The 19402-nt window shown below is 42.7% G+C and overlaps 1 protein-coding gene across 1 annotated transcript in view; it reads left to right on the top strand.

The window, feature by feature from the left end:
- Positions 1–512: 512 nt before the first annotated feature.
- LOC140127169 (tyrosine-protein phosphatase non-receptor type substrate 1-like) overlaps positions 513–19402 on the top strand; it is a 42095-nt gene continuing 23205 nt past the window's right edge. Inside the window, exons 1-5 of the mRNA XM_072147532.1 lie at positions 513–557; positions 2526–2846; positions 5783–6082; positions 13048–13131; positions 14280–14304. Coding sequence (XP_072003633.1) covers positions 2609–2846; positions 5783–6082; positions 13048–13131; positions 14280–14304 — 647 coding nt within the window. The 5' untranslated portion in view covers positions 513–557; positions 2526–2608. The remainder of the gene's footprint in view (positions 558–2525; positions 2847–5782; positions 6083–13047; positions 13132–14279; positions 14305–19402) is intronic.

Genomic DNA, 19402 nt, shown 5'->3' with positions numbered 1-19402 from the left:
CATAACTGTTATAACCTGTGGTATGTGGAGCTGCAAAGGTGTCACTTTTTGCAAGATGAGCTGACATTTCCCTTCTACAAGCGTACAACCTTATGTTCACTTTTACCTGACCTAAATAGTTAACCTTGTCGGTTAGTGGACATTGGTGATTTTTTGTACTGAAAAGCATCCTAGATATTATTAGATGATATATTAATAATTATTACACATTTTAAGATTTGATGTGTAATACATATGTGACTCCATTGCTTCTAGGTCTTAGTTTTAAGATTTGATTGTAATTAACATGTGACTTTTTGGTCAATAAAATTTAATGTAAGATCTAAATAGATTTTCACAAACATAAACAATTGAAAAATGTTAAAAAAAATGGTATTTATCATATGTAAGAAATGGAGTTCTATGTCCTGTTGGTTTTGTGGGTATGAGTGTGGGTGGTTACTAACTGAGAAGAGCAAGTAAGAAAACTGCTGTTCCATTATTGTTTTTTAACAAATCGATAAAGATGGCTTTCTTATCTCATATTCTCTCTGTGTGTTTGAAGATATTACTAATTGGTGAGTGTCATATATGCATTATATGTACATATTATTTAAGACCATTGGTAGTATTTGTTAATTGCTTCTAAGGGTATATTTACACATTTAAGTGTTTGCATACAGATTTAAAATCCAAAACTGGAAATGGGATTATGCTATCAATAGGAAAGTGAATAAGTTATATGCATTCAGAGTAACTTTGTAAGCTATTGTTATAAAAGACAAATTGCTTTACTACACCTGGTATTAAAATATACAGGTCACTGCACCTCTTACTGTTATTGCTTTATTAGGGCGGAAAGACAATTTGCTTTACTACAACTGGCGTAAAAACTTCTTTACTACACCTGGTATTAAAACAGACAGGTCACTGCACCTCTTACTGTTAGGGCTCTATAAGGCATGCACGCCCTATTGAAAATGGTATACATTCTGTTGTAAGTAACAGGCATATAATATCATTAAAGTGATAAGATAAGTCATCAATATCAGATCAATGGGGTCCACCACACAGGATCCCCAGTGTTCAGCTGTTTTGTCAGCCTCCTGACAGCCTGAAAGTGCAATAAAGTTCCTGTTCTCTTAGTTGGAGAATTTTTTCTTGTGATTGACACTTTTTGTTGGGGAAAAAATGTAGATATAGTTATACTTTAGATATAGTTTTGGGGTAGTTGCATTAGTTAGCAGCATGCCACCTGAGACTTGTGCTCTTGATGCTATATTTTTTGTGGAGCACCTTCTATCAAGTTTTTTGGGAATGTGTAAAATATATATTTTTAAAAGTTGTGTGATAGATACCATATAGTGTTCTGCTACGTGTTAGGGGTTTGTATTAGCACTAGCATGAATATCTCTACCTGTGGCTTTCACTTTGTGTTTTCAATTCAATTTTTTGTAACATCTTTTTTGGGTTTTATTTTATTTACCATAGATCATGTGTTACAATATAGCAATTTGTTAGCAGGTCTTGTTAGACATAAATAGAGTTACTGTAAATTGGTTCACTATTATACTTCAGGAAACACCTATATTTATTTTTTATTTTAGGTTGTTAAAAAAAGACAAATACAAAAGAAAATAAAGCAAACAATGGGGAAGATTTATTAATCTGTCTACGTCAGAATTCTGTCATAGCTTGCACTAAAAAACTATCTGCACGACACTTATAAAAGGGATTTAGACAGTTTTCTGACTCTCCTATGACTAGCTTGACCAACTGACCTGACAGAATTGTTTCCTAATTTTCTGGCATAAAGTAAGCCAACTAATAGGAGGTGCAGAGTAGGACTAAACAGTCTTATACTGCACCATATTTATCATCCAGCACAAGACACTTATATGAATCTGGTGCAGAATAAGACTGTGTATTCTGCACCAATATATGGATGCTATATTAGGATGGGAAAACTATAGGATTACATGTTACCTTAGATATTATTCCAAAAATCGCTGCCTGTCATTTCTACACAAGATGTTTTAGATAGTGGAGGATACATCCAAACCTTTCATGTGTACATTAATATCACTGCTATAATTTTATTTGAAGAAAAGGCAGCACACAAAAAATTTAATTGAAAGAACAGTGGTTTTTAATCCATAGGTTGGAACATTTTGGCTCTTACATAGAATGAGCCTTTCACAAGTGAGAGCCGAAATGTTGTTATTTAGAAGATCCTTTTTGCCCAGATTTTTTATGGCATTGCATACAACAGACAATTTTGATATGGACATTCCTTGTGCTGCTTTGGATTTCTTGTAAACTGCTATAATTTAGAAAGCGCCTCTTTTCTTTTTTCATTTGGGGGAAGTATAAAATAACAAAAAGTGACTGAATTTGCATTACTGATTACTTTTTTGTTATTTTCTTCTATGTCAGAGCAGAAAAATGAAAATGAATAAAACAGTCTGTAACATACAAAATAATTCTGTAATAATCCAACTACAGTACCTTCTAAATAGTAAAGCTGCTGTCACTTTCTTTTACAGCCCTTTACACTGAAACTTCCAAGACTGAATATAAAGTCGTTGTGTCAAGGGGTGATCATATCAAATTAAACTGCTCAACAAATATGTCACAGGAGATAAGATATACGGTTTACTGGAAAATGTTCAACTTAACTGGGCACGAATTTACAAATATAATTCATGTAACAGAACATGAACAGAAAGCAGCAAATGTTGACACATCATTAAGCATTGATAAGGCTAAAATATCTGATAATGGGAAGTACAACTGTACTGTATCCAGGACTTTACCACCTCCTACAGTGAAGAGGACTGTTGCTGTTATTCAGCTTTTTGTCCAAGGTAATGTAATGCAAAACTGATAATGCTCTAAATTATTAAATACATTGTGTGTAATAAGTCCAAATTTTTCCTCAATAGCAGCCCAGTAAACTACCTAACAATACAGGCATGCATTAAAATGGTGCATTTCCTTTCACAGCTGGATGCCACAGTAGTCATGTAAAATCAGACATAGAATTCAAAAGGTGTGGACACTTTTGTGACTGGGTCCATTTTAATAAACATACATTTACCAAATAAGGTCCAAGAAAGATGTCACTAAGACCCATTGGTCACTATTAAAACATAACTTTTATTCAGAGTGTATTATAAAAGACGCTATTTCATCTAACAATGATAGGAGTCAATTTTAAAAATCTACAGTTATATAGTAACTCGTTTTTACCCTATGTAGTTAATGTGTGATGTGATAATATGAAAACACTATTTTTACTTATACATAAAATTGGACATAGTGCTATACACAAATGCCTCCCCCCTCCCCCTTACATTGGGTATGCCATCAATAACAATTGCAGGTCAGCCATTTTAAGGACAAATATATTTTTGTTATTAAAGCAAACTTGTCATCAGGAATGTCATTTTTAGCTGGTGAAAGGTTCAAATAACCTATGCTATGCTGATTTCTGAATTTCAGTACATTTTCAGAAAATGTATTTTACATTATCTGGGTTCCTGCAGCATGTGGCGAGTTCCAGGGGAGAGCGGCTGTAGCAGCCTGTGTTCCTGTGTCTCATCATGCATTCTTCCTCTAGTCCAGGGGTCAGGAACCTTTTTGGCTGAGAGAGCCATATGCGCCACATATTTTAAAATATAATTCTGCGAGAGCCGTACAATATGTTTAAAGGGACACTGACGGAACAATGGCTCCAGCAGTTATTAGTACAGCAAGGAGTCCCCCCCCCCTGTACTAAGCCGCCACTGGACCAAAACCATGGTAATTCCCTGTAAAATAAAAATTAGATAATTTACATTCCCTATTAATTTACTGTCCCTATACAGACGGCAACTGCTGCAGAACATCCCTATACATGAGCCAACCGCTGCAGAACATCCCTATACAGACGCCAACCGCTGCAGAACATCCCCATACATGAGCCAATCGCTGTAGAACATCCCCATACAGATGCCAACCGCTGCAGAACATCCCTATACAGACGCCAACCGCTGCAGAACATCCCTATACAGACGCCAACCGCTGCAGAACATCCCTATACAGACGCCAACCGCTGCAGAACATCCCCATACAGATGCCAACCGCTGCAGAACATCCCCATACAGACGCCAACCGCTGCAGAACATCCCTATACAGATGCCAACCGCTGCAGAACATCCCCATACAAACGCCAACATGTGTCTAAGCTGCTGCAGAACCTCACATTAATGTAGAATTGCAGTGGTGGGGAAGATATGAGGGGATGATGCAGAGGGGTCTGTAAGGGACACTTAGGAGCTTCATAGCTGCTCCTGCATACAGGACACTAAGGGGTTAAGGCAGAGTGTGAGGAGACACTGGGGGGGAGGGAGCACTTATCTCTGGCTGATCCCCGGCTCCTTCTCCTCAGGTGCTGATGTCTCCGGTGCTGATGTCTCCGGAGTATGCAGCTCTCTGGTCTCCTCTGTAGGAATCTCCCGGGCTGCTACATCCAGCCCCGGGATTGGCCGCAGTCAGACAGTCTCCTCCCCTCCCTCTCTCACACACGAGGCTGCTGCAGGGAGGGAGACCGAGGTGCCCGCCCCTGAATTAACCCCGCGGACCCTGCGCTGCTCTGCCGATTACATCCAGGGGCATAACTACAGCCGGGGACACAACAGGGGCCCCGGACATACGAGGAATACGGGCCCCTGGTCTTGGCAGGCATATTAGCAGTTGCTGCGGCTGTAGTTACGCCCCTGGATAGGAGCCCCGGCTGCGAGCCAGATGCGGCCATCAAAAGAGCCACATCTGGCTCGCGAGCCATAGGTTCCCGACCCCTGCTCTAGTCCATCCCCTCCCTCTGGTATCTGGAGTGTGGAGGAGAGGAGACTGATACACAGGCACACAGGCTGCTGCAGTTGCCCCTCTCCCCCCGTGTCATAGTTAAGGTGTGGACTTTAAGAGCTTGTTTCTGGACCATGTGAGTGGAGATTCACCCACTAGGGAATATGTCTACAGGCGCAGAGGCTCAAGGTTTGACAATAAAGAACCAAGCAGGCTTGCTCAAATTGCAGTCTATTATTTTGCTGTTCACAGGGTGACAACATAGATGACACTGTTACACTGAGACTTTACAACCCAATATATACAGTGGTCTTACATGACATCAGTTGTTTATATTAGGAACACAATACCAGTTTACATCCCCATACCCTAAATAAATGGAAGGTTACTTCCAGCAACTTCATTGTATCTCTCTCCTACACCCGGGACTCACCACATGCCGCTGGCAGGCAGCCAGGTAATGTAAAAAAAAGTTTTATAAACAGAAATTATTCAGAATGCTGGAAAAGTACATTTTGAAATCAGCAGGGTAAAAGCTATTAGAACCTGTCACCAGCTAAAAATGATATTCCTGGTGACATGTTCAGTTTCAGGGGTAAAATATGCACCAGATAGATAAGATCACATAATAAAATTTGAAAGGTGTTTGGAGTTATCTTTGATTTGTTGAGCACCCCTCCTGCCCTCAGCCATGTGCTCGTATAGGTAACGTCCCGGATGAGCACAAGTTTGTGCGCATGAGCCCTAAAACACATATAGGTTTATTTGCATGGCCTGGCTGTGGGGCTGAGAAACACCATTCAGCAATATGACCAACCTTTCACTATATGGATTATGGGCAACACAGGTGGATATAGTACAAATATTCTATTCTTTAGAATAACACATCACCCAAAATACTTGTATATTAGCACTGACTGTTTAAGCATTTAACACGATCATTTTCTCTATCTAGCTCACCCACAGATGGCTCTGAATTACACAATTGACGGAATAGATGATATCACTGTATGGTGTTCAATACGAGAATTTTACCCAAATCATGTGAATGTGTCCTTGAAAATTACTTGTGGAAGCGTCCAGTATCTAAATGGTTCTCTACATATACTGAATGCAGATGGTACTTATAGTGGAAATTATGGGTACCTGGTCAACATCTCTAACTGTGCCAGTACTATGACGGGTACCTGTGTGGCAGAACATCAAACTGGCTGGTTCAATATTTCTGCTAAACTCACAATCCACAAAAATCCAGGTAAATCATATAACTGAGTCACAGCGTAAATGGATATATATTAAAAGTCTGCTAAACAATAAGAAGCATTGGTGAACCAATAAAGCAAATATCAGGATTCATCCTCTTCCTGATATCTTCAGAGATATATACAGTGTGTATATATACAGTGTATATATATATATATATATATATATATATATATATATATATATATATATATACACACACACAACTCGTATAAAACAGAACATTGCAGTGTACTTAGTAAGCCTAGCAGCCTTTTATGTCTGCATTACGATCAATGGTAAAAAGAATTTACAAACAAGGCTTGAGAAAGCGCTACGTTCGTGAAACGGGCCGTCGCCTAGTCATGGCGTGCATCCCCCCCCCCCCCCCCTGTCCTGAATATACTTCCGCAATAAAGTTTACCACTTTTAATCTTGGTGAGTGCCACTTTGCTTTTCTACTTTGACATATCCAACTTAAATATACATTGACCAGTCGTGAAGGGGAGCCCTTGCCGTGCACAGCAGGTGACAGCTGTGTAACCGCCTTGGTTGGTGCTACCACCATTTGCAGCACTTAACCTGTTAGGTGCCATGGTCAAATCAGACTGCAGCACCTAATAGTGCTCAATATGCAGGGTTGAACTGGGGGGCCTAGGACCCACCAGTGAAATAGATTCTGGGGGCCCACCTACAGCTACATGGAAATATGACCTGTATATTCTTAAGCAGTGTTTACAGGATGTATTTTCATTGCGTCCAAAATGGACAGCAAATGCATCAGGCAAAACGCATCCCAAAAAACATCAGTATTAAAGATAGTAAAAACCTGGATGTATTTTGAGGAGCGATTTTTTCCCCATATGTTTGCAACATGTTTTAAAACGCAATGCAAACACTAGGGGCACATTTACTCCGGTGCCGCGGAGTTTAAGTGCACGCGCTATTCACTAAGATAGTGCGCCCGATATCCTGCATGTGTCGCTTCCCCTCTCAGGTCTACCGGAGTTCACCTTCTTCTTCCTGGTGCATGTAAGTGCATTGTCTTGCCCCACAATTTGAATCTTAAATCCTGTGATCAGTCTAAATCAGTCGGATCGTCTGACGGCACGCCCCCCCCCCCCCCCCCATTTCTGACACATGAAAGCCAGCGCAGTTGCACCAAAATCCGATCGCTTGTGGCAAAATTCCAACGCAAACTCCTGTTAAATACCTGTCAAAGCTGCACAAATCCTGAACACCATGAACAGTCTGACGAAAGTGCAATCTGTGACCCTTACTAAATAAGCCCCATAATGTGAACACAGCCTGGTACCATGTGCACAACATGCGATTGAATTGTGTTTGAAAATACATTTTAGGTGCATCTGGAAAATCTCCTCCCTAGATGCAGACTCCTCCTAAAATGCAGATGTGTTTAGACATCAATGCTTGTGTTCAGTAAGTAGTAACGTGCTTTGTTGCTACTTACCCAGCGCAAGCTTTTAAGTCTATACACGTCTGAGTTTCTGAAGGAGTCTGCGTTCAAGAAGGAGATTCTCCAGATGCACCTCAAATTGAATTCTTGTGAACATGGATGTAAGGTCCAGCATAAGGTAGGACTAATTAAAAGCAATCAGCCCCTCTGCCAGCTCCTATTGTGGCCCCTCATCTCCCGCTCATATTGTGGCCTCTCATCTCATCATATTGTGGCCCCCCACCTCCTGCTCACATTGTGGCTTGTCATCTCCCCCTCATATTGTGGACCCTCTCATCACCCGCTAATATTGTTTCCCTTCTCATCTCCTTCATAATGTGCACCTAATGGGGCTGCTACTGCTTAGTCCGAGTCTGCGACACATTTAATACAGGTACTCCACAGAATTGTGTTTTGCACGCTCTATGATAAAGGTGTACCTAAATAAAGCCGGTGACTCTTCCCGTGCAGTGCAGCGGGCGCCAGATAATTGAAGACCATGCGTATTCATTAATCTGCTGCATCCTGCAAAGGAGGGAGAAAAACTGCATTTATTACAGTTTGCCTCTGGGCGCATTCACACGATGCGTTGTGCGCATTTTTTTATGTGTTTTTTACACATTCCAGAGGCTTCAGCATTGATCACATGCTAAGGTTACATTGTGTTTCTACTGCAATGTAAACTCGGCATGTGATCAAGGATGAAGCCTTTGGAATGCGTCAAAAATGCATCAAAAACCGTGATGCAACGTATCATGTAAACGTGCCCTCACTGTTAATAAATTTGGGCTATTCTGTGATTCACAGACCAACTGTTCTATGGTTGTATGGTGCTGGAGACTGGCCTGGCCTTTCTTTTGCTCATTGCATATCCTGATTTTTTTATTGTTTCCCTTAATATCGTTGTAGAAGGGCATGGTTGTTGTCGGACAAATTGTAGTGTTTGATGGCATAATTTTTGTGGTACATAAAACTTAGCAATTAAGGGGTTGCCTGGAAATATTTTCTAATATAGCAGCGCAGGATATGAAAGTAACAAGCAGGTTACCCTCACCTCTCTCTGACACAATGCTCTCTGCTCCTCTACTGGTATCCAGAGACTCTGAGGTGACTTAAAAGGGGTATTCTCATTTCGCCAAATTAATTTTATTGTTTGCATGATAAAGAATAATTCATTTTTCAAATATGCTTTCTGTATATTTTCCTCATGGTTTTCTAGGTCTCTGCCTGCTGTCAATCTATAGAAAGCTTCTATGTTTTTTGCCAGTGGACAGAAATCTGACCATGGTCACACAGGTGCATGGCTCGTTACATCACAGAGTTATCAGAGCTGTGACAAGCCGTGCACCTGTGTGACCATGGTCAGATTTCTGTCCAGTGGGAAAAAACAATGAATCATTTTATAGAATGACAACAAATAGAGATCTAGGACACTGCGAGTTATTGATATAGAAAGGTTATTGGAACTTTCTACTTGATGAAGTGGGAATACCCCTGACAGCTGCATCCAGCGGCTTCAGTCGCTGTTGGTGGCCGGAATTAGGCAGTAGTGGGTGGGTACACCATGGATGCTATGTCATTATTGAGCATCTATATACAGAGGAAGGCAATGGAGGGTAGCTCTGTGCTGCACCAGAAAGAGGAAAGTATAAACCGTTTGTTATTTTCATACCCCCTGTGGCCTATAATAAATGAAATCATTAATCCCATGCAGCCCCTTCAACTTTAATTATCACATTTTTGGATCAAAATATCATGGGATATCTTTATTTTATTACATTTTCTATTTTTTGGGGGGTACTCAGGGTCGGACTGGGGTACCTGGGGCCCAACAGTGAAATTGATTTTGGGGCCCACCTACTACTAAATAGAAATATTCTGGGATAAGGGAATTTCTAAGCATTAACGGGGGTAGTGAAACAAAGGATAAGCTAATCCCTTTCTCCCTCCCTCTCTGCTAGTGAAAAAATGTGTTATATAACAATGATGCAGAATCAATTATTTTATACAAAATGTACTAATACGTTTTTATACCATGTCCTAATTAATATTATACATATAATGCCCTCCAAATTATTAATGAGCATATAGCATCCCTTCAATTATACATTTATAAACTTGCCTCCTATTTATTAATTTACACATAGTATCTGCACGTTATTTAATTCTATTATTACTGTATATACTCGAGTATAAGCCTGAAACCCCTAATTTTAACAGAAAAAATGGAAAAACCTATTGACTCAAGTAAAGGCCGAGGTTGGAAAATGCATTTGTCACAACCTCTCCAGTATATAGCCAACCAGTCCCTGTAGTATATAGCCTGCCAGCCCCCTGTAGTATTAAGCTGCCATCCCCTGTAGTATACGTATAGCCTGCCAGCCCCCTGTAATATATAACCTGCCAGCACCTGTAGTGTATAGCCTGCCAGCCCCTGTAGTGTATAGCCTGCCAGCCCCCTGTAGTGTATAGCCTGCCAGCCCCCTGTAGTATATAGCCTGCCAGCCCCTGTAGTATATAGCCGGCCATCCCCTGTAGTGCATAGCCTGTTAGCCCCTGTAGTATTAACCTGCCAGCCCCTGTAGTGTATAGCCTGCTAGCCCCCTGTAGTATATAGCCTGCCAGCCCCCTGTAGTATATATCCTGCCAGCCATTGTAGTATATAGCCTGCCAGCCCCTGTACTATATAGCCTGCCAGCCCCCTGTAGTATTAACCTGCCAGTCCCTGTAGTATATAGCCTGCCAGCCCCTGTAGTATATAGCCTGCCAGCCCCTGTAGTATACAGCCTGCCAGCCCCTCTAGTATATAGCCTGCCAGCTCCTCTAGTATATAGCCTGCCAGCCCTCTGTAGTATTAACCTGCCAGCCCTTGTAGTATATATATATAGACAGGCAGCGCGCAGTAGTATACAGCCAGCCCCCTATAGTATATAGCCTGTCAGCCCCCAGTAGTATACACCCATCCCCTGTGTAGTATACAGCCAGCAAGCCCCCTGTAGTATATAGCCTGCCAGCCCCCTCTAGTATATATCCTGCCAGCCCCCAGTAGTATACAGCTAGCCAGTCCCCATGTAGTATATAGCCTGCCAGCCCCCTGTAGTGTATTGCCTGCCAGCCGCCAGTAGTATACAGCCAGCCCCCATGTAGTATACAGCCAGCCAGCCCCAGTAGTATATAGCCAGCAAGCCCCCTGTAGTATATAGCCTGCCAGCCCCCAGTAGTATACAGCCAGCCAGCCGCCATGTATTATATAGCCAGCCTCCTGTAGTATATATCCTGCCAGCCCCCTGTAGTATATAGCCTGCATCCCCCTGTAGTATATAGCCTGCAGATCCCTGTAGTATATAGCCAGCCCCCTGTAGTATATAACCAGCCAGCCCCCTATATAGCCAGCCAGGTCAATGACGTAACAGCATGGCAGCGTGATGCCATCATAACGCGGCCGCGCATCTTGTTTCCAGTGCTACATGAGCCAGAAAGCACCCAGCCACGTCGCACTGACAGCTTTGGCTGCAGGAATAGTCCTCGAGTGGCCGTTCCAGCCCCGTGCAGTATATAGCCTACCAGCCCCTTGTAGTATATAGCCTGCCATTCCCCTGTAGTACACAGCCTGCAAGCACCCTGTAGTATAGAGCAAGCCTGCCCCCCATACACATTGCCCCACTATACACATTACCACCCTCCAACCCCCCATACACATTACCACCACCCCCATACACATTAACACCCCCATACACATTAGCACCATCCCCCACCCCCCAACCACATTACCACCCCCCATACACATTACCAACCCCCCATACACATTACCACACCACCCACCCCCCAATAGAAAAAAAAATCTACTCACCCCAAGCATCCTGACGCTCTTGCCGCGGGGCGGGGAGAGATGCGTGGCCGTGCGATAATGTCACAATGGGGCCGCGTCGCAAGCACCCAGCCACATTGCACTGACAGTTTTGGCTGCAGGAATAGTCCTTTAGGGGCCGTTCCGGCCGCATCGAGTGCTATTGCAGCCACTGGCCTCCGATGGATCCGAACAGAGGCCCCTACCATAGTGCCAGGTGTCGGGAACCACCGGGGATTCTCCGGTCCCCTGGCGGGCCAACCCAACCCTGGGGGTTCTATACAGTGCAGTGAGACTGGTCTGGGAATGGGACCTGTCAGCATGTATCATGCAAACCAAACTGAGAGAGATCCCATTCTCTAGATTGGTCTGAATGCACCTTGCTCTGCAGCGTCTGCACACACTGGGTGACATGTATTATGCTGGGATCTTTCGTTTTTTTGGGCGCAGAATTGTTGCGGATCATTTATAATGAGTTTGTGCCACAAAGAACAGATGTTTCCAACTATCCCGACTCTGCAGTCTTTTTTTGGTGCAAGTGGGCGTGGCCTAACTTTTCCACATTATCCGTCACATTTATGTGTGTTTTGTCGGCATTTTAAGGAGCAATTTTTGGTGCACAATAGACCAGAAAAAAATTGGTCAGAGAGCAAAATTAAGGCGCAGTCCATGTAAGATTTTGGCGCGCATCTCATTTATGTTGGCATTTTTATGCACTTTAAAACATCGGGCTGTGCTTTCCGGAGACTGATTTCCGATGCCGACAGTCATGCTTGCGCCAGAATTAGTATATCCCCCCCAATGTGAGGCAGCACTTTATTCTGACCTTAGTGACCTATTGGGGCTTATTTACTAAGGGTCCGTGGATAATACAGGAGCGGTATTTCCACGATATACTGTCACATTAAAAAAATACAAGGAAAAAACTCAGTCAGCTCACCCAATCACCAAACTCACTGAGGCATATTTATCAAAAACAGTGCAAACTGCACTATGTGCAGTTTTCCTGTGATGTGTGCAGGATGTGTCAGATTCATGAATTGTGGGGCACGTTCTTAATGAGTCTGGCGCTTCCTGCACTGCTCTGAAAGATAGCACCAAAAAAAAGTAACATAGTTCTTGCGACACAATTCTGTCGGACTACGTGATAAATGTGTTGCACAGTCCAACTGTATACCGGAACGCCCCTTTATGTGCAGAAATTTGTGGCGTGTCGGGTATAGTGCTGACACTTTTTAAATAAATGTGCAAGTAGTTCGCACACAAAAGAATGTGCAAAGTCCAAAAGAAAACCGGCGCAAGGGCCTTAGTGTCTCTGTAACTTTCCCTCCAGTAGAATCCCACTGTTGGGGGCTGCATTGTGCTGGGGGCTACCTATATACTGGGGGGGCTGCAGTGTGACGCATCTGGAGGTTACAGCCTCCTGATGTATCTCGCAGCTGGCTGTGCTGGTATACAATTCTGGTGTAGAATTGCGGTATTGTCAGCAAACATTTAGGCTATAGCCAGTGCATCCCCACTGTCACCAAGTGGCAAAAAATTGTGTATAGGCCCTACTAAATGTATTCCTTTGTGTTTGCTTTATGTCCCACACATGATTTTGGCTAAAAAAAAAACTACCCGAATGAGACCATCAACAATTATAAAGTTGGAGCTATTTCTGTTTGGTTTGCAGATCCAAACCACGATTTCAGATGGTATATAATAGGCGGAATTTTGATTTTACTGCTTCTGCTTGCTTCCATCATATACTACACTGGTATGTATTATTTGTTATATTTATTTCCTTAAAGTTTGTGATGTCCATATTCAGGTAAAATTACAACCGGTGAGTATATTGTGTGTATATACTTAGGATGTGAATGTTTAGCATTTTTATATATGCACCAGTAGGTGAAGCTCAAAGAGATTTTTTTACATTTTTTATTTAGTTCAGTGGTACTAATTCACACGAAACGAGCTCCCCATAGTGGTGGCTGCAGGCATCCGTTTATATGCTTTGTCAGCATTCTGAATGATTTCAATACATTTAATTCACATTAGCTAGCTCCCTGCCAACACCATGTGGTGAGTCCCTGGATAGGGGGGCAGCCGCTTCCTATGTGTGCCTGTGTCTCCTCATGCATTCTTCCTCTCCTCCACATCATCTCCCTCCTCGCGCATGCTTGATGCACATGACAGGAAGTGGGGAGGAGCGAGGGAGCTGCATGAAGGAGACAGATACAGGCTGCAGCGGCCTCCCACCGTGGAGACTGCTACTGGCAGGAAGCCAAGCAATGTGTATTAAACTTATATAAATTACTGAAATCATTCAGAATGCTGACAAAGGCAGCCTCAGGTCAGTCAATCACCTCTTACCACTCCACTTTTGAACCGTTTGCATCGGGTAAAAGGGGGCGGGGTTTAGTGAGGGAAGCCAGCTCACGTCATTCATTAACAAGAGCATCAGTGGGCCGCGCCGAGAATGGGGGGTGCTGGAAGGTGAGTATGTAGGTTTATACAGGTGTGGGTGTAGATGTAGGTGTATAAGCCGAGGTGAGGTTTTTCAGTACATTTGTTTGTGCTGGAAAACTCAGCTTATACACCAAAACCCAGTTCTCACCTGCTTTAGGAGTTACACACTCCATTTTAAGACAACGCAATGGAAATGAAAAGCAGAAGTTGCATAGATGGTTTTGCATTGACCTCAATTTCCTCAAATTTCTTTGAACTTTCCACAATCTTCTGTTATACATCCGTTATTTATTCTTCACAAATTTTTACGCTAATAATAATGAAAGGTGTAATGGAACCTGGTGAGCACTAGTGTAAACATAGCCTAAAATTTAAGTCAATGTTATAAAATAATAAAAAAAAGGCAGTATTTTAATTTTGCCATTTTAAGTTTATGTATGTTTTATTAAACAGGGAAAAGGCATTGTTCTGCTGACAGGTATGTCCTTACTACATAAATAAAATCTAACTGTATATGTGTGTGTTTTAAGTAGGTAAAGCATGTATACTTTCTACTGGTCTATCACACTGGCATGTCAACAATAGTGATCTGTCATCCATTGGCTTTGATTAGAAGGACCTGGGATGGGGGTAGAGTGGCCACTCGAAAACCCCCAAGAGGGATAGGATAGCAAAAAAAGAGAGAAAGCGCACACCTCGTGTGATATTGTTGAGGGTGATATAGATCGAGTTGGCAGGTGATAGTGGAGAGACTCTCACCTGGGGTATGTGGTATAACGCTTGTCAGATGGATACGAGTATGGCAGCCAGTCGAAAATGCTCACGTACATCCGTGGACCAGAGGTGCGGTGTCGTGGGAGCGGCTTGCAAGAGGACCTGGAGCGAGTGGTGAACCGGCGCCGTTATCACTCGTGAGGCAAGGATGTGCCAGAAGGTTTTCTTTATTGGATGATACACAGCTACGCGTTTCGGCTCCGTACCGGAGCCTTCGTCAGGCTTATCATAAAATTACATAACAGTGCAATGGTACATATACTTATACACAGCCGGAAATACGTCAGAAAATGACGTGGATTACCGGAGGTCAAAGGTCGAACGGGTTCCGTTCGTGAGTACAACAATTATAAAACAGAGAACCATAAAAAAGAGGTATATATCATAAAACATAACAAATATGTGTTAAAACAATGACAGTTGCATGGAGCATAAAAAATATAAACATAATAAAATATATTTATATAAATATAGACACTGGTGTCCAGCAAGGAACTTATTTGAACTGTGTACTGTAGTGGATTGTAGGTATGAGGAACGATGTAATGACTTACTAATATGATCGGAAAGTAAAATGGAGGGTTAGATAACCATATGTAGAAATGATTATTAGATAGACCTTGAGAGGAAGCAAAAACCTGTGGGTCGTGATGTCACGACGAGATGGCTACGGATCGCGAATGGGATCAGAAAGGATGGATGGTCGAAGCTGATACCAGAGGTAGGGCCATGTTACGAGAGAATGTAATAAAGAAAATACAGCTGAAAGTGACGTGAGTGTGAAGGTAGGATATGATCCGGGAGTGATGTGGATTGGGCTTCTAGATGGATTCTATGACTTCGTTGAGGCCGTTTGGACATAAGGTGTTCAATTTATATATCCAGTAGGATTCTCTGCGATTTAGCATCTTGACGCGGTCCGGTATATTCTCAGCTATTCGTTCGATGGGCGTTACACGGACACAGTTGAAGTTGCTCTTATGTTTGAGGAAAAGATGTTTTGAGAGACTTTGCTTGAGGAAACCAATTCTTGTTTTGTGTCTGTGTCCATTGAGCCTCATTTTAAGTGATTGTACTGTGCGACCAACATATTGCTGGCCGCAGGAGCAATCTATCAAATATACTACAAAGTCTGACGAACAGGATAAAGTGTTCTTGATTTTGAAGGTCTCTCCCGTACTTTTAGATGTGAAAGTGCTGGTACCATCATTGATGCTCTCACAGCATAGGCATAACCTGTGCCCACATTTTTTGACCCCATTTTTGTCTTGAGGTTTTGTACTTGTGGTCGTGTTGGATCTCAGACGGCTGGGGGCTAACAGGTTTTTAATGGTTGTGGCTTTTCGGAAAGTGATCACTGGTTGTCTTGGGAGTATCCCACAGAGAAGAGGATCCTTTCTTAAGATGTCCCAATTTTTACAGAGTATGGATCTGATCTTATTATTACCCCTGTCATATGTGGTAATAAAGTTGAAAGGGCGGTTTGGTTCGTCTTTGGTGGCTTTTATTTTCCTGTTGGTTGACAGACAATCATTTTGAGTTCTATTGGCATATTTGTGATATGCTCTTTCAATCAAATCTCGGGGATATTTCTTTTCCCGAAATCTTCTCTTTAGAATCAGTGCTTGTTTAGCGTAATCTTCTTTGTGTGTACAGTTTTTCCGGATTCTGTGAAACTGGCTGAATGGTACATTTTTCAACCATTTGGGATAGTGTGCACTCCCATATTCTAAAAAGCTGTTACTATCAACAGTCTTGAAATGTGTAGTGGTAACGATTTTTCTCTCAGTGTTCGTTACTTCAAGATCCAGGAAGATGATCGTTTTTCTGTCAAGGTTCATGGTGAACTTAATGCCCCAATCATTATTATTGAGCATTTCCACAAATTCCTTGGCTTCGTGTTCATTGCCACGAAGCCAAGGAATTTGTGGAAATGCTCAATAATAATGATTGGGGCATTAAGTTCACCATGAACCTTGACAGAAAAACGATCATCTTCCTGGATCTTGAAGTAACGAACACTGAGAGAAAAATCGTTACCACTACACATTTCAAGACTGTTGATAGTAACAGCTTTTTAGAATATGGGAGTGCACACTATCCCAAATGGTTGAAAAATGTACCATTCAGCCAGTTTCACAGAATCCAGAAAAACTGTACACACAAAGAAGATTACGCTAAACAAGCACTGATTCTAAAGAGAAGATTTCGGGAAAAGAAATATCCCCGAGATTTGATTGAAAGAGCATATCACAAATATGCCAATAGAACTCAAAATGATTGTCTGTCAACCAACAGGAAAATAAAAGCCACCAAAGACGAACCAAACCGCCCTTTCAACTTTATTACCACATATGACAGGGGTAATAATAAGATCAGATCCATACTCTGTAAAAATTGGGACATCTTAAGAAAGGATCCTCTTCTCTGTGGGATACTCCCAAGACAACCAGTGATCACTTTCCGAAAAGCCACAACCATTAAAAACCTGTTAGCCCCCAGCCGTCTGAGATCCAACACGACCACAAGTACAAAACCTCAAGACAAAAATGGGGTCAAAAAATGTGGGCACAGGTTATGCCTATGCTGTGAGAGCATCAATGATGGTACCAGCACTTTCACATCTAAAAGTACGGGAGAGACCTTCAAAATCAAGAACACTTTATCCTGTTCGTCAGACTTTGTAGTATATTTGATAGATTGCTCCTGCGGCCAGCAATATGTTGGTCGCACAGTACAATCACTTAAAATGAGGCTCAATGGACACCGACACAAAACAAGAATTGGTTTCCTCAAGCAAAGTCTCTCAAAACATCTTTTCCTCAAACATAAGAGCAACTTCAACTGTGTCCGTGTAACGCCCATCGAACGAATAGCTGAGAATATACCGGACCGCGTCAAGATGCTAAATCGCAGAGAATCCTACTGGATATATAAATTGAACACCTTATGTCCAAACGGCCTCAACGAAGTCATAGAATCCATCTAGAAGCCCAATCCACATCACTCCCGGATCATATCCTACCTTCACACTCACGTCACTTTCAGCTGTATTTTCTTTATTACATTCTCTCGTAACATGGCCCTACCTCTGGTATCAGCTTCGACCATCCATCCTTTCTGATCCCATTCGCGATCCGTAGCCATCTCGTCGTGACATCACGACCCACAGGTTTTTGCTTCCTCTCAAGGTCTATCTAATAATCATTTCTACATATGGTTATCTAACCCTCCATTTTACTTTCCGATCATATTAGTAAGTCATTACATCGTTCCTCATACCTACAATCCACTACAGTACACAGTTCAAATAAGTTCCTTGCTGGACACCAGTGTCTATATTTATATAAATATATTTTATTATGTTTATATTTTTTATGCTCCATGCAACTGTCATTGTTTTAACACATATTTGTTATGTTTTATGATATATACCTCTTTTTTATGGTTCTCTGTTTTATAATTGTTGTACTCACGAACGGAACCCGTTCGACCTTTGACCTCCGGTAATCCACGTCATTTTCTGACGTATTTCCGGCTGTGTATAAGTATATGTACCATTGCACTGTTATGTAATTTTATGATAAGCCTGACGAAGGCTCCGGTACGGAGCCGAAACGCGTAGCTGTGTATCATCCAATAAAGAAAACCTTCTGGCACATCCTTGCCTCACGAGTGATAACGGCGCCGGTTCACCACTCGCTCCAGGTCCTCTTGCAATCCATTGGCTTTTACAGTGGTTAAAGGGAACGTCACCACATTTTTCACAAATACAGGTTTCCATAGAGCCATATATTAACACCCTTCTTTTAGCTAAAAAATAGTTTGTTATCTAAGCTGGCATACGGCCAGATCTAGCAGCAGTGTTGTGTTCTGCTCAGCTGAGTCCGCTGGCTCTTCCCCATGCCACATACCTCCTTCTTACCATTCAGCACTTCATGTCATGTGACTAGGGTGATGTCATGTAAGGTCCTTTACCCATTACCATTTGTAAAATCTACACCATGTTTGAATCTGATCACAAAGATGGGAATTACGGTTCTTCTTAGTGAGCTGGTTCATCATCTCCCTGGGGGGAGCCGTCTCCCGTCGTTCATGTAAAAGAGCGGAGACAGGTGGAGACACTGGAGTGGCCTCTGGGAAGGCCGGTGGAGACACTGGAGCGGCCTCTGGGAAGGCCGGAGGAGAACTTGGAAGCGATGGAAGCATGGCGGCCGGCTAGAGTGGTTCTTGGAAAACTGGATTAGAGCTTGGAAGCTGAGGAAGCACGGCGGCCGGCTTTTGGAACACCGGAGCCAAGCGAGGCCGACATGGAAGCCGGACTTGAGGTTGCTGGCAATCAAACAGCTGCAGTGGCTCTTGGAAAGCCGGAGCAGCACTGGGAAGCTGCGGAAGTAGAGTCTGCGGTAGCCGGGAGTCTAGCAGCTGTCGGAGCAGGGTGGTAACCCCGTTCAGATCCTTTTTCCAAGAAAAAATCAGTTGAGACTGCTGGGTGAGGACCTCTGCCAGCAATTGGTCTGAGTCATTAGAACAGTCCATGTCCTTGACGGGATACAAGGCCTTGGCGGGGTCCATGGCCGGATCTTGCTGTAACGGGTCACACAGACAACAGAACTAAAAGTCTCTATGGGAAGAGTCCGGAGGGAGGAGTCTGTGGACCAGTGGACCCTCTGGACCACCGCAGGAGATGGTATGAGGCCCGCGGTGGCAGCCAAGGTACAGGGATGTGCAGGAAACAGTCCAAGCCTGGGATGACAGCAGCAACACAGAGGAACACTGGTAACGCTGGCACGGACTGCAGA

The sequence above is a fragment of the Engystomops pustulosus genome, chromosome 4 (genome assembly GCF_040894005.1).
Source record: "Engystomops pustulosus chromosome 4, aEngPut4.maternal, whole genome shotgun sequence".
In the NCBI taxonomy this organism is placed as follows: domain Eukaryota; kingdom Metazoa; phylum Chordata; class Amphibia; order Anura; family Leptodactylidae; genus Engystomops; species Engystomops pustulosus.
The sequence above is the reverse complement of the archived record's forward strand: the minus strand, read 5'-3'. Positions and strand labels throughout refer to the sequence as shown.